The sequence below is a fragment of the Pelobates fuscus genome, chromosome 5 (assembly GCF_036172605.1).
Source record: "Pelobates fuscus isolate aPelFus1 chromosome 5, aPelFus1.pri, whole genome shotgun sequence".
NCBI lineage: Eukaryota > Metazoa > Chordata > Amphibia > Anura > Pelobatidae > Pelobates > Pelobates fuscus.
The window spans coordinates 119,984,242-120,007,446 of NC_086321.1; the positions used below are offsets into that span (position 1 = coordinate 119,984,242).

Sequence of the window (23,205 nt, forward strand, 5' to 3'; positions counted from 1 at the left end):
GTCAGATGTCTCCTTGGATCAAGAAGCTGTTACCCCACTAATTACTATTATCTCAAATATATGCGTTTCGGCACTCTGTACATGACTAACTTTCTGGTTGGCTAGCAGGCAATGCGCATGTCACCCATATCTTATTGGGGTTGTAGATCTTGGGGTGTCATTTTATTTGTCACTACATATACACAAAGTGGACAAGGGGAATGGACTCGCCTGATAACTTTACATATGAGGGGAATATTGAACCAGGGAGAATTTATTATAAGAATACCAGGATGCAGCAAATCTCTTATGTATTTGTTACCCAGGAGATTGCCAGACTGTCTGGGGTCTGGAGCACTAAATGTATGTTAACATGATACTTATAACATAACGCCCGATGCCCGAGACATGCAGTACCAGGGGCCCGGCAGGTTGTTATTATTTTCTTTTAGCCCTACTGTGGGCTAGCAGCAGAGTTAAAGGGCAGAGTGTCAGATCCTCGGTCAATGACTGAGGACCCGCCATTGGGAGGGTGCCGAGGGGTAGGAGGCTTGCCCCGTGGGCCACCGTGTACGAGGCCCCTCCAGTTTGCAGCTCTGCCGAGTGGGAGCTGCAGACTATGCAGTGTCTCGTGATCTCTGGCCAATCAGAGCGTTGCCGCGGGTTACCACGGCAACGGTCTGACTTCTGGAGATCGCAAGGTGCACAATCTGCAGCTCACACCCAGCGGAGCTGCAGACCACCAGGGAGCCAGGACACTGGACCACCAGTAAAAAGAAAAGGTAAACAAAAAAGGTATTTCTAACACCCCTCACTCACTCTGTCACCAGCCACCCCATCCCTTCCTCACACTGTCCCCAATCACCCCTCCCTCCCTCACTGTGTCACCCTCTCACTCTGCTACCAGTCACGTTTCCCTCACTGTATCACCCCCTCCTTCCCTCACTGTGCCACCTGTCACCCTCTCCCTCACTATGCCACCTGTCACCCCCACTCTGCCACCCGTCACCACCTCACTCTGCCATCCCTATCCCACCCCACACTATGTGCTCTACCCACACTACATCCCTATCCCACTCCACACTATGTGCTCTACCCACACTACATCCCTATCCCACTCCACACTATGTGCCCTACCCACATTACATTTCTATCCCACCCCACCCCACACTATGTGCCCTACCCACATTACATTTCTATCCCACCCCACACTATGTGCCCTACCCACACTACATTTCTATCCAATCCCACACTAAGTGCCCTACCCACACCACACCACATCCATATCCCACCCCACCCTACACTATGTGCCCTACCTGCATTACATCCCTATCTAACCCCACACGATGTGCCCTACCCACACCACATCCATAATCCACCCCACACTATGTGCCCTACACATAACAAATCCCTATCCCATCCACAGTATGTGCCCAACCCACACTACATCCTTATCGCACCCCATACTATTTGCTCTACACATACTACATCCCTATCCCACCCTATGTGCCCTAAATACACTACATCCCTATCCCATCCCACACTATGTGCCCTACATACACTACATACCTATCTCACCCCACACTATGTGCCTTACACAATCTACATAACCTACAAGCATACAGACTACAGCTCTATCCCACACTATAGTGTATTCACTACATCCAAATCCCGCACAACACCATGTTCCATACACACACTGCATAACCTACACACTACATTACTATCTCACATCACACCGTGTTCCCTACACTCATCTCTATCCTGAACCACACCATGTTTCCTACACACACTACATAACCTACACACATACACACTACATAACCTACACAAAAACACACTACATCCCTTTCCCACTCCACACTATTTTCCTTACATACACTTCATAACCTACACACTACATAGATATCCCACCACACAATATATTCCAAAATACCAGTTTTTAAAGGGGCGCCAGAGCCACTACAGTTTAAAGTAGTGGTTCTTGAGCAAAGAGATTGACCCTGTAGGCTCAGCAGTGGAAGCACTCCCTTTTCTGTCAGTTAATTATAGTTCTATTTTTTGATAAAGTAAGCTACAATTCTCATTTGGAAATGATTCTGCTTAGGTTCACTACCTACTTGCATTTGTTGATTGCATTTAAGTAATGTTAGGTCTGTCTCCTAAGTTACTATCAATAAAGACGTTATTTAAATACATTTTTGATTAAAATTATTTTTTTTGTATCAGGACGGATAAGTAGATTTTGCAAACGCATATGTCCCTGAACAAGTAGTTTTTTTGTTTAAATTTCCACACCCCTGATATGTCAAAGTGTGTGTGTGTATGTCAGTTTGTATCTGTGTGTCAGTGTGTGCATGTGTCGCTATGTGTATCTGTGTGTGAAGTGTCAGTATGTATGTGTGTGTGTGTATTTGTGTGTCAGTGTGTGTCAGCGTGTGCGTTTGTCTGTGCGTGTGCATGTATCAGTACATGTGTGTCTGTGTGTGTGTATCTGTGTGTTAGTGTCTGTATGCGTCAGTATGTGTGTCTGCAGGGATGGACTGACAGTGGTCTGGGCCCCTGGACAAAAGTAGGACCTGGGCCCCCTGCAGAATGATATATCTGCTGGTGTAGATGTACAGTGTATTTGATTGTATTTGTATGTAAAGTTAATGTATGATTCTGTGTGTATCTTCACTGTGAGCCCTGGTGTAAGTGCCTGGTGTATGTATGACTGTGTGTTGTATTGGGATACTTAGATTCAGAGTATATTTATATATATATATATATATATATATAGATGGATGCAGGGAGTAGGGGCTGTAATGGGTGCGGGGGGGGGGGAGGGTAAAGGGTTGTAGGGATGTAGTGTGTGCAGGGGGATAGGGTCTTTAGTGGGTGCAGGGGTTATAGGGGCTCTAGAGGGTACCTGTGGGTAGGGACTGTAGTTAGTGCAGGGGTTATAGGGACTTGGCTCTAGAGGATGTCTGTGGTTAGGGGCTGTAGTTGGTGCAGGGGGTATAGGGGCTCTAGAGGGTGCCTCGGGCTGTAGTGGGTGCAAAGGCTAGGAGCTATACTGAGTGCAGGGGGGTAGGGGCTTTAGTGGGTGCAGGGGAGATAGGGGCTTTAGTGGGTGCAGAGGTGGAGGGGCTTTAGTGACTGCAGAGGGGTAGGGGCTTTAGTCCATGCAGGGGGGTAATGGGCAAAATAGCTGTAGTGGGTGCAGGAGGGTAGTGGCTGTAGTGGGTGCAAGGGGTAAGGACTGTAGTGGGTGCAGGAGGGTAGGGGCTGTAAGGGGTGCAGGGGGTAGGGTATGTAGTGGGTGCAGGGGAGTAGGGGCTGTAGTGGGTGCAGGAGGGTAGGGGCTGTAGTGGGAGCAGTGGGGTAGAGGTTGTAGTGGGTGCAGGGGATATGGGCTGTAGTGGGAGCAGTGGGGTAGAGGTTGTAGTGGGTGCAGGGGATAGGGGCTGTAGTGGGAGCAGTGGGGTAGAGGTTGTAGTGGGTGCAGGGGATAGGGGCTGTAGTGTATGTAGGGGTAGGGGCTGCAGTGGCTTTAGTGGGTGCAGGGGGTAGGGGCTTTACTGGGCATAGGGGCTTTAGTGGATGCAGAAGTTAAGGGCTTTAATGGGTGCAGGGGTATTGGGGTTCTAGAGGGTGCCTGGGGGTAATAGGAGTTGTAGTAAGAGCAGGGGTGTAGGGGGGTATAGGGGCTTTGGTTGTTAAGATTGGAGAGATATGAGCTGTGAATGGGGCAGTGGTGGGGGACACTAAAACATTTTTATTGAAAAAAAATAGGAATCAAAAAAATGTATCCCCCCTCCCTGAATCTTACTTTTGACCAGGGAGGGGAGAATGCATGAGATGCTGCTGTCTGTAACACAGATCAGGGTGCTCCGCATGGCATGATATCACTTCCTGCAGACCCAGCCACACAGAGCTGTTCTGATCAGTGTTACAGGCAGCATACTCAGTGTGGCTGTGTTCATCTTCTGGCAGAAGCTCTGCACCTGGAGCCTCTGCCTATTTCTCTGAGACAGGCACACTGAGGTGCAGCCTAGTGGGATCGTTGGGAAGGCTCCTTAGCTATCCCTCAGTGTGCCCAGCAAGGGGGGGGGAAGGCTGTGCTGGCCCCTAACTAAGTGCAGGCTGGCAGACGAGATTAACTCCCCAGCTCAGTCATTAGTTCACTGCACATCAAATTGGGGCCCCTCAGAGCCTAGGGCCCTCGGTCCATGACCGATTTGCCTGAGTGCTCAATCCAGCCCTGTAACACAAGTACTATACCCTACCTCCGGCATTACCATCATAGTACAGCCCACTCCTAGTATTCACAACAAAGTGGAGCACATGCCACTATCAAGCTAGTAACAGCCATTCCTAGAATATGGATAATTATAATATGGATATTAGCTATAAATAAGGTGTAAGATAAGATGAAAACATACAAAAGCTTAGTTTTATCAGTTGTAATCACTTCAGGAGACCCCAATTTGAAACCACTTGAGAAATGCAAGGCTCGCAATAGTTTGCAATAGTTCCAATTTTGGTGGAACAGTCCCTATTTTATGGTCCTATCCTACTGTTGTTATTCTTTGGTGACCTACTTTTGAGGAGACTGGGGAACTGTCCCCAGAGACCACAGCATAAGCATATCATTAGATGCACTGGCACTATGCTTATTGCACTAGGATCCTGCAGTGGGCACCGAAACACAGCTCTATCCATGGGCCACCCTATATCAACCAGCACCCTTGATGGGCAGGCAGTCTCATGTGCATTGATTTCTACCCCATCTGCCTTTTTGGGCAGTACCAGCAGTAACGCAATTCATGTCACTGGCCCACCCCATTTTACCCCACCTTTATGGGGTTTGTGAAAATGTGTATAATTAACCCTTCCAGAACCAAAATTCAACAAGTCCCCTAAGCATGAGAGATCCATCAACCCCATACAATTTGATCTTCGATTGTCCTTGTCATCGGCCTTGCAATATGCAAATTCCGTTGTCTTGATTATGACAAAGTAAGATGTATTTCTCGAGCATCATACATTTTCTCTTTGTAAACACTGTTAAATTAGTGAGTCGGGCATTTAATTCCTGACTATAAAAGAAGCTGACTTACACAGAACATAAATTGATGCCAAGTCCTTGATATATGAACACAAAGAGACACAAAAACAAAACAAAATTGCTTTTCATGCACATCTTGGTGGAAAAACAAAATTAGTATTCAGGAGCCATTGTTCCCCGAACTTTGAAGGTATCTCCAGCATTGAACAGGTTTAAAACAATCTTATTGCCTTAATCTCCCAGGATTGATTATGTACAGTATTTCATGGAAAATGCTTCCTCGCCTAGTCTGTAGTACTTAACAGAAGAAAGCAGTGTTTGCATCCCTCTGGAGCGGTTAATTACGCATGTGTTAATTATTCACTAGTATGTTGCCACAGTACGAGCCCCATAGGACCTGCATCTGCATTCCCTTCCAGCCTGAGGCATCTGCCCATTTATTTATTTTTCATTTTATTTATTTATTTATTGCCCCTTTTTTGGATAATTAGGAAACATCTCATAATTCTGTATTTTCTTCTTTCATACCCCAAAATTTGCATAGTATTTATGTTTATCTATTGAAATTACATTGTATTGGTTTGTTTTCTTGAGGACCTTATATTGTTTTCTTCTTGTTTTTTTTTATTTTTTTTATTCACATTTTAGCATACTACAATGCACAGATATGCATTACCACTTAGCAGAAACATGCAGGTAGATGCAATATTTCTTAGAAACATAGAATGTGACGGCAGATAAGAACCATTCGGCCTATCTAGTCTGCCCAATTTTCTAAATACTTTCATTAGTCCCTGGCCATTAGGATAGCCTTATGCCTATCCCACGCATGCTTAAACTCCCTCACTGTGTTAACATCTACCACTTCATCTGCAATTGTGTTTAGAACCAATTACATTCACCCTCTCTTAATCTCTCTCCTTATACACTTTTCCACAGGGACATTTCATCCTAGAGGGCACCTACTCGGGCTTGTAGCTGGTATGTTTATGGTTGAGTGTAGTCACTGAGGATACAGGTGGGGAAGCACATAGTGTATCCGGCATTAGGAGCATTGTTTTATAGGGATATGAAAGCTACTCTAATTGATTTGTAATAAAGTAAGCCTTGCATGCTATTAGGTGAGGTTGCAAGTCAAGACAGAGTCCAAAGGAGAAAAAAAAAAGAACATTATACAAAGTATTCAGGCATCTCTAATAGAAATACTAGACAACTAGATAAAACAATCAAATAAAAATTGTGCACAGATGGATGTGAGCTGTGTTCTTATCAGGGGGATTAAGGGCACAGGTTCCCTAAAATGCATCATTTTGATTAGTATTTCATATTAACAATTCTCACTTTAGCAAATAACAGCCCTCTGTATTCTAGCTGGGAAAACCTATAATGTCCTCTAGGTGACAGCATTGCTCTCTCTATTCTCTGGATCCTGCATTTCAATATTACAGTTGTTTTACAATTTAGTGTCTTACACAGGAATTTAAGGATTTATATATTATTTATTTATTTATTTTGTTTATGCAGGTGACTTAATGCAGGATTCCTTGTAAACAATGTTTTTGCTACTTTTAGCTCAGGTCGTCAGCACCTACATTACATCATATTCATATTGGTCAGACCACCTGTCATAGAAAATCACCAGTACCATTTGGCAACTTCTACTACACATTTGCACATAATGTTTGTTAAATCAGATAAAAAAAATACACTATCATCATTAACAATATAGCAGTTGTTACTGTGTGACAAAATAATGGTTGATGACTTGGACCTGCGTGTCCACTGGTGCTACACTTCATGCTTTTTTTTCCCAACCAATAAAAACCTTATTAAAAAATATATATATATATCGGTTGTTTTACAAGCAGACACTTAATCTGAAGTTTCCTTATTTATATATGTAACGAACGCCTGTATATCAGATACCAGTTTGTTCGTTTCCTCCCGAACTGCTAGAGGCTGATTATAGCTCGCAGTTCGGGTGTTGATTCGAACGACCTCCAGACGAAACTCAGCATCCAAGTAAATTCACCAAGCAAAACAGACGGATACCCAAACATCATCCTAGACTAGATTAAGGGTACAACAGGAATAAATGTATTCAAGCCAACGGGCCGGTTTATATGCAGGTATAAATGTACGGGGTTTACGGTGGCATATTCCAGGGGCATTCCTCACTGGACCTGAGAGGTGACAATGACAAAGTACTTTCTGCAGTTACATTGGCTCTCAGGTCAATCCTTCCCCTGTGCCTGGGAGAGAATTGAGTCAAGCACTATACTAAACTCAATATCTCCAAACAAGAAAACACACATTTCCACAAAACCCCGAAAGTACCCCAAACCCCATGAAAACCCCACAAAAGTAATATCCCCTGATAGCCCTGATCTAGGGGACCAACATATTAAAAAAATCACCCAGATTGGTTCAGGGGTTCGGGAGTTCCATGGAAGTCCTAATTTGACTGACTGCACACAAGGCTCCTGCCCAGAAAGAGTTCCATGAAATTATTCTGTGTGGTCGGTCTCTTTCGGAAAGGCTAAAAAACAAACAAATACACGAACGGTTCCCCTGGCTCATGGGTAGCATTTGTTCCCCTGGTTCGTGGGAACAAAGCTACCGAATAGCGCTCTTCTTGCTGGTCGGTGAAAAGAAGCAGGCGTTTGCGAAATTGACCAGCGTTCGGAAAGTCGAGTTTTCCGATTTTAGTTCCTGACACTCTATGACCAAGTCCCGCTGCCCCTTTTCATGCGACAAGATGGGCGCCGTTTTCTCCCGCACATGGCGTTCGGCTATACAAATGGCGGCCACACAGAGAGAGCACTTAATCGGCATTCTTCTTTGTAGTTAATGAGCCGGGGGCTCAGTTTTATCTACCGAACAAAGAAAAATCTAAATTATCGAACACAAAGAGTAGTTTCTTCACAATATACTTTCTATATATCTCAAATTTATATAGATATTTTTCTTTTTGACTGTTTTCAGTAATGCGGTGTGTAATATGCAATTCTGAGCATATCAGTCAATTATTAAGTATGCAAATTTATCTCTGATTGTGTCTCTGTATTTTTCAGTATGATATCCAATAGAGACATTAAAACCGTGCAATGTAAACATTGCTATTCCTGAACAACGGCACTGTTTCCTGCTGCAGGGTTAAAACGAGCAGGATATGGCAAGCAGACCACTTCATTGAGAAGAAGTGGCATGGGTGCCTATTGTACCCCCTTTATTATGCTGTAATAAGTTTTCATTATTATAATAATGTATAATAACATTTTTATTTTATTTTGGTCCCTTAAAAAGTGGGAGGCACATATACAAACTGTTGTAATTCCTACACCGTTCACCTGATTTGGATGTAAATACCCTCAAATTAAAGCTGAAAGTCTGCAGTTAAAGCACATCTTGTTTCATTTCAAACCCATTGTGTTGGTGTATAGAGCCAAAAAGATTAGAATTGTGTTGATGTCCCAATATTTATGGACCTGACTGTACCTTGCTAATCCATGGTCTGAGTGAGCTAACCTGCAGGAGATGCGCAGAACATGAATAAAGTGCAGAAGTTAGCTACATTGTATCTTTGGTATGTCAGTGTCTCGCAACATGATATGGGCTTTCACTATATATTGACTATATATAATATTTTCCTGTTTACATGAATTAAAGAATCAGAATGGTTTGAAGACAAATTACAATATTGGTCATCTAATGGAATAACTGATGTGTTTCAGGAGATTGACCCAGGTCAGTTAACCTTGGAGGAGCTGATGGAGATGACCGATAAGCAGGTGTGTGAGACACTGGAAAAGTTTGGTGCCAACAGCGAGGAATGTGACCGGTTAAATGCTTCCCTCTCTTGTCTGCGCAATGTTTACAAATCAGGTAAGATGAATATATCTGCTTCTCCTGCAACCAACAAGATACTGTCTTTGCCATAGCAAGACAAAACCACATATGTTCTCCTTAATATGGTGACAGTATTGAAAGCCCTTACTTTTTTAGAATTAGGTCATTTGTATCAGGGGAGACACAACACTCCTGAAGAGTTTTGTCCCTTTAACTTCCAGCTCTAACTCATGTTCTTGACGTAAGTTTTGCCTCCTGTAGAGATGGATGAAAAGGCTCTAAAAGTGTCAATTTCCACATCACTCAGGTGATTGGGTTCAAGAAACTATTTCCTTTCATGGTGACATAGTATGGCAGGTCCTTCAGACATAGCTGTATGAGCCCTTTGTGAGAGTAAGCTATACTGATCCATGTTATATACAGTAGAAGTATTCCTATACCAATTACTTGATTGCTGATAGCTATGCCTTCCGTATGCAGTCTGTCTGTGAGAGCAATCTTTAAAATACAGATTGCAAGTGCAGCCTCTAATGAATGGACTTGGCGACATGGGTTACTCTGGGTCTCTGAATATGTAAGTGGCATTTCAACATTTTGCAATGATTTATGTACAGAAGTCACCCAAATCACAAAGTCTATGTAGATAAAGCACTGGGAAAGTTTTTCTAACAGTATTTGGAAAGCTTATTAAATTGAGGCCAGTGTTAAAAGTGGCCAGGGTAAAGGGGTTCGAGAGGGGTAACATCAGAGTTAGATTACATGGATGTTTAGAGTATTAAAAGATTGAAAGGGGTTATAGTTGTGGTATAAAATGCATTTAGAATTATTGAGTTCAGGATTAAAGTTAGGTATTTAGTATTTGGATACAAGGGGCTTTTGTTTTTCAGGAAGAATTATACTTAGGCTTAAAGGATCACTATAGGGTCAGGAACACAAATATGTATTCCTGACCCTATAGTGTTAACACCACCATCTAGCTCCCCTGGGCCTCTCATGCCTCCATAAATATAGTAAAAATCTCACTGTATTCAAGCCTGAAGCTGTAAATCTGCATGCTGTTAGACTCAGAAAAACAAGCAGTCTGCTGACATGTGGTAGCCCGATCCAATCACAGTGCTTCCCCATAGGATTGGCTGAGACTGACAAAGAGGCAGATCAGAGGCAGAGCCAGCATGATTCAAACACAGCCCTGGCCAATCAGCATCTCCTCATAGAGATGAATTGAATCAATGAATCTCTGTGAGGAAAGTTCAGTGTCTGCATGCAGAGGGAGGAGATACTGAATCACAGGATGCTGTGCACAGTGCTGCCCTGTGCTCTGCTGACAGCAGATCTGAGTGGATGGAGGCATATTATGCCTCCATCAACTCCAAAGTCCCTCTGGTTCACTCTGAGTGACTGCAACTGGAGGTGTTCCTAACTTTCAATGTAAACACTGTATTTTTTCAGAAAATACAGTGTTTAAAAGAGAAAGGCTGCCGGGAGCTATAGTTCTAACCTGAACAACCTCATTAAGCTGAAGTTGTTCAGGTGACTATAGTATCCCTTTAAAGTAAATGCCTTTTTAAGGTTTAGCATTTGAGTGTTTTAATTAGGGACTAAGGAAAGTTTTTGTATAGGTTTTAGCTGGTCAGATAGGAAAGGGTAATTTGCAAAGTACCTGTATTCATTCTCCTATGTCTTCTGTACTTCAGTCAGTCTGCTATGGTTAATTTGTTGAGCTGCTCGAGTTGTTAGGCAGTGTGCATCATTCATTAATATCCCTGCTCCTCCTGCAAGGCATTTTCTATGTGAGAGGCTGTTAGTGGGCAGATGGGAAATGACTCCTTCTTCCTGCCCATCCTTTCACACAGACACTTTGAAAGCATTGAGTTTTACACCCCCTATAACTATAGCCGCAGCTCTGCTATCAACCATTCAAGGCTGACTAAAATACTGAAGACAATGTCAAGGCTCTGCATAATTATCTCTCCCCATCATACCACTTAAGCTACAAAATGGCACACTCTAAGTGCTACAAAAAGGCATTCCCTACAGGACAGGCATCTAAGAAGGTACCTACTCTGCCTAAAATGAAGTCCAGCCCTTCTTGCTTATTTACAGTATTTGGACAATGTATACATTGCTCATTCAAAGAATTTTGTAACCATTTGAAAACTGAGAACAAAAAATTAGATAAATATATGAGTTGAAATTAGGTGAGGACTTGTATACTGCATATATTTTATCGCAGCATTTGGCATTGAAATGAATCAGAAAGCAACACTGAAAAGGACACTCGGCTGCCCAAATATTATATATATATAAAAAATAAGAATTACTATTTAGTAACTGTTCCCGAAATGAAAACATGCATGGATTTTAAAATGCTTTTTCATTGGGGGTTCATCTAAAAACAGCTTTCAAAAACTGCAAATCTCTTGTCTGCAGCCTCTGCAAACCCTCCCCTTTTAACCTCATCCGGGCTTTCTGTGGCTGTCCAATCACAGCTTTCCAAAAGCAGCTCAATGAGAAATCTTTTCAAGGCAGGTGCTCTGAGCAATTACCTACCTCTTGAGTTTAGCTCCACCAAACTAAACTACCAGGAAGTAACAGGACCTGTTCTTTGATTGACAGTCAGGGAGATGTAAGCAGGTTAATTTGTAAAAGTGTAAAATTCTATTGAAATCTGAACTTATTGTAAAATGAAGTACAGACAACACACTCTTTACACATAAAGCAGTTCTTCAAGCTGGGACATGCTAAAACGTTTGTCAGCCAGTCAGTGCCAGTTGCAATTGGTAAGATTTTGTAATTTTCATAATTTTCTAACGTTAGTGACACCTATTTTATTATTAGCTGCTTATCCTAAACACTTTACAACAAGATTAGAGATTAATAGCAAGGCCTCAATTTAATATCTTTCGTTTAGCTTTTCAAATGATTTAATATTTGTGGGTAATCTTTTAAAATTAAATAATATTTTTCAAAGTATTTTAGTATTTTGTTTATATATATATATATATACAGTGGCGTACATAACGGGGTCACAGGAGTCGCGGCTGCAACCGGGCCCGGCCGCCCTGCGACCCGGTATGTACCTACTGGACCAGCCTCTTCTTCTGGGGGGCTCAGGAGCCGGCCACCTCAGGGTCCCCCGAGGCTGGCCCTGGTGGCACCCGGCTGGCGGGCGCGCGAGGGAGCACTCTCCCCTGAGTGCTTCCTCTTCAGCTCCCTCGCGCACCGCACTGATGCCGGGGCCGGAAGATGATGTCATCTTTCGGCGCCTGCATCCCTATGCGGCGCGCGAGGGAGCTGAAGAGGAAGCATTCAGGGGAGAGTGCTCCCTCGCGCGCCTGCCAGGTGACACCACTGGACCCCAGGGAATCCCCTCAGCTCTCCCAAAGGTAAGGAGGCTGGGGTTATTAAATTTAAAAAAAAGTGTGTGTGAGTGTGTGTGTTAGTGTGTGTGTGAGTGTGTGTGTGTGTGTTAGTGTTAGTGTGTTTGTGTGTGTTAGTGTGTGTGTGAGTGTGTTAGTGTGTGTCTGCTAGTGAGTGTCAGTGACTGTGTTACTGTGTGTGTCTGTTAGTGAGTTTGTGTGTGTCTGTTAGTGAGTCTGTTTGATGTCTGTTAGTGAGTGTGTGTTTGTCAGTGAGAGTGTATGTTTTGTAAGTGAGTGTGTATGTATGTTTGTCGCTGAGTGTGTCTCTATCAGTAAATGTGTGTGTCTGCTAGTGTATATGCGTCTGTTCGTGAGAGTGTGTTTATGTGTCTTCAGCACTTACCTTTCTCCAGCGCTTTCTCCCTTGGCGCTGGGGATCCCTCCACCTCTCCGCTCCGAATGCGCATCCGCGGCAAGAGCCGCGCGCGCATTCAAACCACCCATAGGAAAGCATTACTTAATGCTTTCCTATGGACGTTCAGTGTCTTCTCACTGTGATTTTCACAGTGAGAATCGCGGAAGCTCCTCTAGCGGCTGTCAATGAGACAGCCACTAGAGGCTGGATTAACCCTCAGTAAAACATAGCAGTTTCTCTGAAACTGCTATGTTTTCAGCTGCAGGGTTAAAACTAGAGGGACCTGTCACCCAGACCACTTCATTGAGCTGATGTGATCTGGGTGTTTGCAGTGGTCCTTTAAGTGTGTGTGCATCTGCATGCACTGGCGTACATACTATGGTCGCAGCCCTGCAACCCCTGCGACCAGGTTCCCGCCGCCATGTGTTGCGGCCCCGGCCCGCGAGTAAGCGTGGGGGGGGCCACGGATCAATTTTTGCACCGGGGCCCCATGGGTCATGTGTACGCCACTGTGTGTGTATATATATGTATATATACCAAGCGATAAACTGGAGCACTCAAAAGGACTTTTCCAAAGTGGGTTTATTTGTGCAAAAAAAGTTACATCGAAGTGTAAATCCTCTGTTTCGACGTTTCGACCCCTCAGGGTCCTTTTGAGTGCTCCAGTTTATCGCTTGGTATATATTTGGACGACAGATGCACCAAAGGCAGGATATATCTGAGATTGATTCAGGGGTGAGTGCCTAAATTACTATTGTTTTATATGTATATATATATATATATATATATATATATATATATATGTATGTATCCGAAGAGGTAGCAGCACTCACCGACTTTAAAAGTTCTAGTGTTTATTAGTTCATATTAAAAAAAAATCATGATCAACGTTTCAGTCGACCAAACGGGACTTTCCTCATGATCCTGAGGAAAGTCCCGTTTGGTGGACTGAAACGTTGATCGTGATTTTTTTAATATGAAATAATAAAGAATAGAACTTTTAAAGTCCGTGAGTGATGCTACCTCTTTGGATACCTGGATAACCAAGCCCTGGCTTAGCACCCGGCACACAAGGGACAACATAGCGTGAGTGCAAGAAATTCTTTCATCTCTCTCTCTCTCTCTATATATATATATATATACATATATATATATAGAGAGAGATAACGATATATATAAATATATAGATACATTTTTATAGATGATTTTTTTTTTATATTTAGAATTTTTTTTTAAAATGTTTATGCAAAAATAATAAATAATTTGAAAAGCGTATCCAAAGATATTAAATCAAGGCCCAGACTGGGCTGTTTGAAAGTAAGTCAATTGATGATTAATCCACCAAGATGGAAGGAAACAATTATTTCTGACTCGGTACATTTGATCTTAAGATTTTATGTTTCTCTGTAAGAGTAGTAGCTGTTTTTGTTCTGTAAAAGAAAGAATCTACAAAATATACATTGCATATATTTATGGAAGATATTGCAAGATTGCAAGGTAAAGTACCCATTATAATCATTGACCTATCAACTTTTTAGATGACTTCTTGTCTAAAACATTTGTTTTCTTCTGTAATTTGATTGTATTGCTTATAGAAGAGTTTTGTACTGTGAGCAAATTGTGATTACATTTCCTATTCCACAAACATCTGAATAAAACTGATTCCCTTTCAGTATTCTATCACTTGTCCAAACATGGCTAGTCTTGTTCCTGTGGCACAAACTAGAACATGTCTAGGGATAGTTGGCAATATATTATCTGGATGTATTCTGCAGAGTGGGTACCAATGATGGCTGATAATATGTTTTGATACAGGTAGATAGACACACAGACAAACAGACAGAGACATACACAATTGTTCACATCACAGGTGGGTTGTTTTGTGTTTCCCACAACATGATGACAGTGAAGGACAGAATACTGTGTTTTACAAAAAACTTGCCAAGAATATACATCTTTCTTCTCCTAGCTCTGTGTCTATTTTGTATAATTACAGAAAACACATGTATAGAAAACATATACATAAACATAACAGGGGATAATGGTTACTTGTTTCACAGAAATTCAGAGTGATTTTATAAAGAACTACAAAACATAATCATATGACTGGATAAAGAATTCCATATTCATAGTAATTCTATCATAGTCTGATAGAATTGCCATGAAAATAACTGTTGTGCATTACCTGCAAATCTCAAGTTTGAGAAGTGCATCTTGGGAGTAGAAACTCAAGGAATCATGTGTAACGGCAAAAATAAAAATGGATCGGTGCGTGTTATGGAGCACTTTAAAAAAAGTGTATTTTAACTATGTATTTTTATGTGGTTTTAATTTGCTGCTCGAACACCTCTAAGTTATCCCTTTAATAACTTAAAAAGTCCAGAATGCAAATGTTGTTTTGGTGGAGCACTTAATAAAATCTACTTGTAAAAATATCTTATTAACAGTACTTTTCCAGATTTCTGCAAAGATATTCTTAAAGTGTCAGCTCAATAAATTGCCATTCCAATAAATAATAAGTTAGAATAATAATAATAATAATAATAATAATTAATGGATTGACACTTTACTGAGTTAGCACTTTATGAATATATTTACAAGTATATTTTATTAAAGGTGCTGGGAAAGACCTGTTGATAAGATATTTTTTACAAGTAGATTTTATTAAGTGCTCCATCAAAACAACATACACGCTTGAGCAATCATGTTTCCACAACTATCAGAGTTCCCAGTCTAAAATGCAATTGAGGACAGACATTCATCATGTTTCAGACTTCATATTGCATTTCAGCAGATATGTTTTGCAAAGTGCACTGTTTTAAAGGGACACTATAGGCACCCAGAGCACTTCAGCTCATTGAAGTGGAAAAAGTGAAGTATTCGAATCCCCTTAACACAATTGTAATTATTGCAGATTTTCAGAAACTGCAATAATTGTCTTGCAGGACTAACTCCACCTCTAGTGGTTGTCTAGACAGCTACTAGAGGGACTTTCAGTCACATAACTGACTCTGGACGTCCTCACGCTATGCATGAGGACATCCAACGTCACTCAAAACCAAAAACTTCAGTGATAGAATCCTATCTATACATTAAAGATGAACAAATCTGCCCTTACCATAGGATTACAATATGTAACGCATGATGTGTAGATCAGCCCCAAGACAGGAAGCCTTGTAAAATGTGATGAAACTTTGTTCCATCTCTGTAACAATTGCCATTAGTCATACAGTTTGCAAATTAATAGCTTACTCACTGGCAAGTGAAAAAAAACCCTTTAATTCAACATGCAAGACATTTTTGTAGTGCATAATCCAGGGTCTAGTGACTAGCCTATGGAGATGCATCCATAAAAAATATAATTTTGCCTAGTTACAACTTTTAGAGCTCCAGTGAGATGCATTAAAGAGATATATTTTTGAAGCCATAAATAATGCTTTGGTTGTGAGACCATGGTTTTCTTTATATGCACATTGAGTGTTCTTCCTCTAGAGGTCTCTAGTGATCCATTACAACAGGGGGTGGTTATGTTCTTCATTAGTTCTTTATGCTACTTATAGCTTCTGTTAAATTTCAGTAGAGATTGCATGCATGTTTTATAGATTTGGCATTCTTTTTTTTCTGGATACTTTAGTATCTGCATTTTACTTGCCTTCCAAGTATATTTTGTATCTAGTGTACTATTTCTACAATACTGTTTTAGAGTGTGTACACTGTATTTTATCTTTAAAAGAAAGCCTGCTGTGTATCAAGACAATGAGTAATAATAGGATATGTATACTATTGGGTATATTGAGCATTGGGTAGGGGTTAATGCGGGTTCTCTATAGTAAGCCAACCTAATGCTTTGGGGGAGATTGATCAAAGTCTTCTGTTCTAAAAGGTGATGCAAAAATGTAAAAGGGGAGGAGTTAACAATGCAATGCAACGGCTAGTCCTGCTGGTTTCCATTGTCTCACTTTTAGTACTTTAGACCACTTTTTACAACTGAACACTTGGATTAAGTGCCCCCTTTGTTTTGAAATCAGGTATTTTTTTCAGAAGGTGTTGGCAAAATTAATACATACATAAGAAAGTTGGTAATTATTTTTCTTAAATAATTTGAACACTTAATATTTATACTTTAAATTTGAGGAGAAAGAAGTTGTCCGTCTGGACAAAAGCATAATCCTTCTAACTTTAGTGGGCAAGGATACCAGTGATGGTATCTATCAACTGCACCTCTGACATACATGGTTCTTCCTGCTTTGATAGAGGAGCCTTTGGGGGGCAGTTCGGAAAGTGGCAGGGATGCATACCACCCTATGGTGTGTACTAGATGACAAACTCAGACTGAGTGCAAGACCTGCAAGCTCCTACTTATTTTTTATTTAGTTTAGTTGCAGCTTGAGTTGAGACTCTACGCTTGCCAATCATATTACATCATGGTTAGTTTAACATTCTTATAGGTATCTGTCTGAAAAGTTCAAAGCATTTTGGTATAGTAAACATATATAAACAGATAAACTCTATACCAGTATGACAAAATGTAAACCCTGCTACACAAGCAATAGCAACGATTGTTACTAGCCTCATTCAGTGCAGACTAAATCCACCGCTACCAACTGTTACTGCTACTACCAATCCTGACAGCAGCACTTATGTCTTCCTACCAGCTATGTTGGGCCAATCTCCTGATTGTCGAAGTTTTCCGAACACATTGCTAACACGATTGATATAATGTAAGAAATACAAATCAGATTAGCTTTTTTAATTTTTTTAAATTTAATGCAGTGTGAAACCGCAGTGGTCTGACTTACACTTAGTTCTAAATCAATTTTAAAATAACCCAATTATGTAACTTTAGAACATAAACAAGTTCCAAAAATAAAACAGGGTGAAAACAAGTCAGTGTTTATTTGGTATTGTCTGGTATTCTCATATCTTGTATTAAATACTAGATGGTTGATTCCAAATAAAATCCAATTTTCTAGATAAAAAAACAAAAAACAAACACAAACTGTCATACAGAAATTCATTTAAGAAGAAAATGACTCTCCTGGTACAGTGTTCATTTGTTTCACTCTGCCCTGACACTCCGGAGGTAGTGTTGTAATAATAAAGGATGGATAAAGAAGGAGGTGGAGGCTGGGCAAGAATCGGCTTGGAGAAACTAAAGACAGAGAATCCAAAATGATGATGAATTTTGCTTTTTTGCTTTGGGGGAAGATAGACCTTGTGTCATTTTTTTTCTGTGTTCTTATATTATTGCCCCAGGATTATTCCTAGGTTTGAAATGTAACTGTACATTGTTTTAATACAGTTTATTGTCATACCTGGGACCTTCCTAAACTTGCTACTCCAAAGTCAAATCCTAAGATTCTTGAGAATTTCCAATAAGACATCCAGGGCCGGCCTTAGGCATTTGGGCGCCCTGTGCAAAAAATATTCACAGCGCCCCCCCTTCCCGTCCCCCCCTCCCCCACCCCCACTCCTTACCCCTTCCCACACACACACACACGCAGACAGTCCCACACACACACACACGCGCAGACAGTCTCATACACACACGCGCAGTCAGACACACACACTCACTAACAGACAAACACACTCACAGACACACACTAACAGACACAGACACACACTAACATACACACAAACAGACACAGACACACACTAACAGACACAGACACACACTAACATACACAGACATACACACACTAACATACACACACACACACACACACTAACAGACACACACTAACATACACAGACACACACTAACATACACACACACTAACATACACAGACACACACTAACATACACACACACACTAACAGACACACACTAACATACACAGACACACACTAACATACACACACACTAACATACACAGACACACGCTAACATACACAGACACACACTAACAGACACAGACACACACTAACAGACACAGACACACACTAACATACACACAGACTAACAGACACACACTAACATACACACACACACACACACTCACCCACATTAACACATTTTTTTACATTTATTTAGACACCCCCCCCCAGCTTCCTTACCTTTGGGAATGCTGGGGGGGGGTCTCTTCCTCCATGGTGGTCCAGTGGCTGCTGGGCTGGGTGGGCGGCGCTGGCGGGCGGCTGGCGAGGGAGCACTTCCTCTGAGCTGTTTGCTCAGCTCCCTCGCGCGCCGCAGAGTGAGGCCGGGAGCCGGAATATGACGTCATATTCCGGCTCCCAGCCTCACTCTGCGGCGCGCAAGGGAGCTGAGCATACAGCTCAGAGGAAGTGCTCCCTCGCCAGCCGCCCGCCAGCGCCGCCCGACCGCCCAGCAGCCCGGCATGTCTGTTAGCCGCAAGGCTAACAAGACATTTGCCTTGGGCATTTGGGGGCGGCTTTTTTTGCCGCCCCCTGGAAAATGCCGCCCAAGGCAAATGTCTTGTTAGCATTGCGGCTAACAGACATGCCGTGTGAGCAAAGCGGCCGCAGGGCGCCCCCTGCACCATGGCGCCCTGTGCGGCCGCACAGCTCGCACACCCCTAAGGCCGGCCCTGAAGACATCAATGTAGAATCTGATAGATCCAACTCCAAGCTATGTGATGATAAGAATCTGGCATTTCACCCAGTGATCCAAAAATGGACTAATAACATAAACCCTTCGTGCTTTACGTAAGGTCCATGATGAAAGCACGTGTGTTTATTGTGTTAGTACCTGGAATAAACCATTTTTTTTTCATTGTATGCCTAATCTCTACCGATTGTTAAAACATACGCTAATTTGCTTCTGAGAATAATTGGCTTCTATTTAAAGAAACTTAATTTTAGACAGCTAAATAATACAAATACTGTGGTTTCATAAATGGTAAAATAAAAAGCTAAACTTTCCGATAGTTTTGAGACTGGTGTGTCAAGAAAATGTATCCAGGGAGCCACTTGATATAGCCCAGTGGTTTCCAAACCAGTCCTCACAAACCAAGCAACAGTCCAGGTTTTGTCAGTATCTCAATTGGAATAAAAAAATGAAATACATAAATGCTGCATTGTTGGTGGGCCAGGAGGACTGGTTTGGGAACCATTGATATTTATTTTATCTAATACAGAGATGGCATATAATTATAACTGAAATATGGGTCAAGCCAGTGGCTATATCTCTCCAACTAGCTGGTTTTAATGTGCAGTTCCTTCTGCCAACATTGTCATCCTCCAGGCAGGTGTGGGTCACTCTGCATTCAATCTAGCCCCTTTGCCTGTGCTGCCTCCTAATACAGGCTTTACAAAGACACTTTTGCCTCTCAGGCAGGGGCGGACTGACCGGTCGGGCACTTCGGACATGGTCCGAGGGCCCGGCTGGGAGGGGGGCCCGCCATCAGGGGGCCCGGTGGCACACTCTGAGGGGGCCGGCCGCCCCTTTAAATGCTGCAGCCGCCTGAGCGCTCTCTTAAGAGCCTCAGGCAGCTGCAGCTTCTCACCTCCCCTCCCCTGTAGCGTGGCCGAGCTGCTCTCCGGTCCGCGGTGCCCGGCCGGAGTGATAGGAAGGTGCACACTGAGTGTGCACCTTCCTGTCAGTCCGGCCGGTTACAGGAAACAGAAACTCCGCACGGAACAGGAGTTTCTGTTTCCTGTAACCGGCCGGACTGACAGGAAGGTGCACACTCAGTGTGCACCTTCCTATCACTCCGGCCGGGCACCGCGGACGCTACAGGGGAGGGGGTAAGAAGAGAGAGGGAGGGGGAGGGAGGGGGGAGGAGGGAGGGAGGAGAGGGAGGGGGAAGGGAGGGGGGGTGGTAAGAAGAGAGAGGGAGGGGGGTAAGAAGAGAGAGGGAGAGAGGGAGGGGAGGGGGGTAAAAATAGAGAGGGAGAGAGGGAGAGGGGGGTAAAAAGAGAGAAGGAGGGGGTAGAGAGAGGGAGGGGGTAGAGAGAGGGAGGGGGGTAAAGAGAGGGGGAGGTAAAAAGAGGGGGGGTTAAAAAGAGAGAGAGGGGGTAAAAAGAGAGGGGTGGTAAAAAGAGAGAGGGGGTAAAAAGAGAGAGCGGGGTAAAAAGAGAGGGGGTAAGAAGAGAGGGAGGGGGGGTAAGAAGAGAGATGGAGGGGGGTAAGAAGAGAGAGAGGGGGTAAGAAGAGAGAGGGAGGGGGGTAAGAAGGGAGGGAGGGGGGTAAGAAGAGAGAGGAAGGGGGGGTAATAAGAGAGAGGGAGGGGGTAAGAAGAGAGGGGGGTAAGAAGAGAGGGAGGGAGGGGTGGTAAGAAGAGAGAGGGAGGGGGGTAAGAATAGGGAGGGGTAAGAAGAGAGGGGGGTAAGAAGAGAGGGAGGGGGTAAGAAGAGAGAGGGAGGGGGTAAAAAGAGAGGGAGGGGGAGTAAGAAGAGAGAGAGGGGGGTAAGAAGAGAGGAGGGGGGAGTAAGAAGAGAGGGGGGAGTAAGAAGGGGGTAAGAAGAGGGGGATGGGGGAGTAAGAAGAGGGGGAGGGAAGAGGAAGAAGAGGGGGAGGGAAGAGGAAGAAGAGGGGGGAGGGGGGTAAGAAGAGGGGGGAGTAAGAAGAGAGGGAGGGGGGGAAGAAGAGGGGGGAGTAAGAAGGGGGTAAGAAGAAGGGGAGGTGGGAGTAAGAAGAGGGGGAGGGGGGAGTAAGAAGGGGGAGTAAGAAGAGGGGGAGGGGGGAGTAAGAAGAGGGGGAGAGTAAGAAGGGGGTAAGAAGAGGGGGAGGGGGGAGTAAGAAGAGGGTGGGAGTAAGAAGGGGGGTAAGAAGAGGGGGAGGGGGGAGTAAGAAGGGCGTAAGAAGAGGGGGAGGGGGGAGTAAGAGGAGGGCAATTGCCCCCTCCCCTGTCCGCAGGCACCGTGCGGGCAGCCGGCAGGGGAGGGAGGAAGAGAGGACCCGGGAGCTCAGCCTCCAGCTCCTCTGGGTCCTTCTTGCGTGAGCACAGATCGTTGCCGCGGTAACGTTACGGCTCTTGCAAGAGTAAACTCTAGCCCTGGAGCTACGGGCTAGAGTTCACTCTCAACACTGTGACCACCAGGGATTCCTGGTGGTCGCAGTGGTGAGAGTGAACTCTAGCCCCATAAACACACTGCCCCCACACACCATACACATTCACACACTGCCCTCCATACACACACACTGCCCCCACACACACCATACACATTTACACACATTGCCTCACACACACACACATACACTGCCCACCCATACACACACAGCCCCCCATACTAACATTGCCACACACATACACAGCCCCCTCATACACACATTGCCCCACACAGCTTACACGTTCACACACTACACCCCCTCACACACACTGAACCTTTCACACACACTGCACCACTGCTCCTATACCCTACTACAGCCTCATATCCCAGCAGACCCCAGGTAAGTTGTCAAACTGTTCTTAAAAGGTTTGACTACTTACTCTGGGAGGGGGGCCCAACCCTCCTGGCACCATAATGACTACACAGAGCAGTAGTGGTTATTGTGCATGGATTATTTCTTTAAATAATCTACAAGTGCCCCAGTAGCCAGCAAGCCAGTAAGCCCACAGCCTTCCAGCAAGCCCACAGACTGCCAGCCAGCAACAGTAATTAAGGTAAGAGGAGCCAACTTGGCCTAGGTATCAGCGAGCTATGTTGTGTTGCTATATTGTGAATAGGAACCAGAGTGTTGGAGAGACCCCCCTCCAGCCCCCATTAGACTCCATTGTAGTCTCTAATGGGACCTGGAGGAAATTCTTTCTAACACACTTTCTAAAGGACACTGAGATAGCCTCTGCTAGAATGCTCCCCCCCCTCCATGACCCATTAGCCCTCAATTGTAGTCTCTACTGGGGCCTTGAAGGGATTATTGCACTTTTGTTCCTTGTGTCTAAAGATTGTGTAGGGTGTGGCTGGAGGCAGTGCATGGAGGCGGGACATGGGTGGCCCTTGCTGCGGAGTATGGGTGGGGCTTGTAAGGTGGCCCTTGATTTATTTTGCCAGGGGGCCCTGAGGGTTCTCGGTCCGCCCCTGCTCTCAGGTCCTAAAAGTCCCCAGTACCAGGAAACAGCACAGTTAGAAAGGAAGTCTTAAAACTCTGCTGGTGGAATCACTGAAGAAGACAGACTGGGCATGCAGTTCCCAATAGAACTACCACACAATACCTAATTTTTGAACCAGGACTAGTCTTTGGCACTTTGTCATTAAGCATGTGGTAAAAAGAATTTATATACAGACATACAAAACACTGGAGAAAAAGCAATCACAATTAATACATCAAATATATAATACAAGTACCACTTTGTAACATAAGAAAAAACAAGAATAAATACATGTTACTGCGTATTTTAACATTATGTAAATTTATTTTAACATTTCTTGTTAGTCAACAGAGGGTGCTGCAGAGTCACCACAATCTCTTTTACATGAAATATTGTTAGATAATTGACAAACACAAGAATCTTTGATACAGAAGAAGTATTAACGTGCTTGTTATTGTTTTCATCTAACTCCTTATATCTATTTGATTATTTTTTAATGGCAACACTAGCTGGCTAAGGGATTGAAATGTTAAATCTTTGTGTATTTATTTAACC

The 23,205-nt window shown here is 43.4% G+C and overlaps 1 protein-coding gene across 2 annotated transcripts in view; it reads left to right on the forward strand.

Moving 5' to 3' along the window:
- The window catches only part of KSR2 (kinase suppressor of ras 2), a 462,507-nt gene that overhangs the window by 128,055 nt on the left and 311,247 nt on the right, over positions 1 to 23,205 (forward strand). For both annotated transcript variants that reach the window (XM_063454189.1, XM_063454190.1), the window contains exon 3: positions 8,767 to 8,917. In XM_063454189.1, the coding sequence (XP_063310259.1) occupies positions 8,767 to 8,917 (151 nt within the window). The remainder of the gene's footprint in view (positions 1 to 8,766; positions 8,918 to 23,205) is intronic.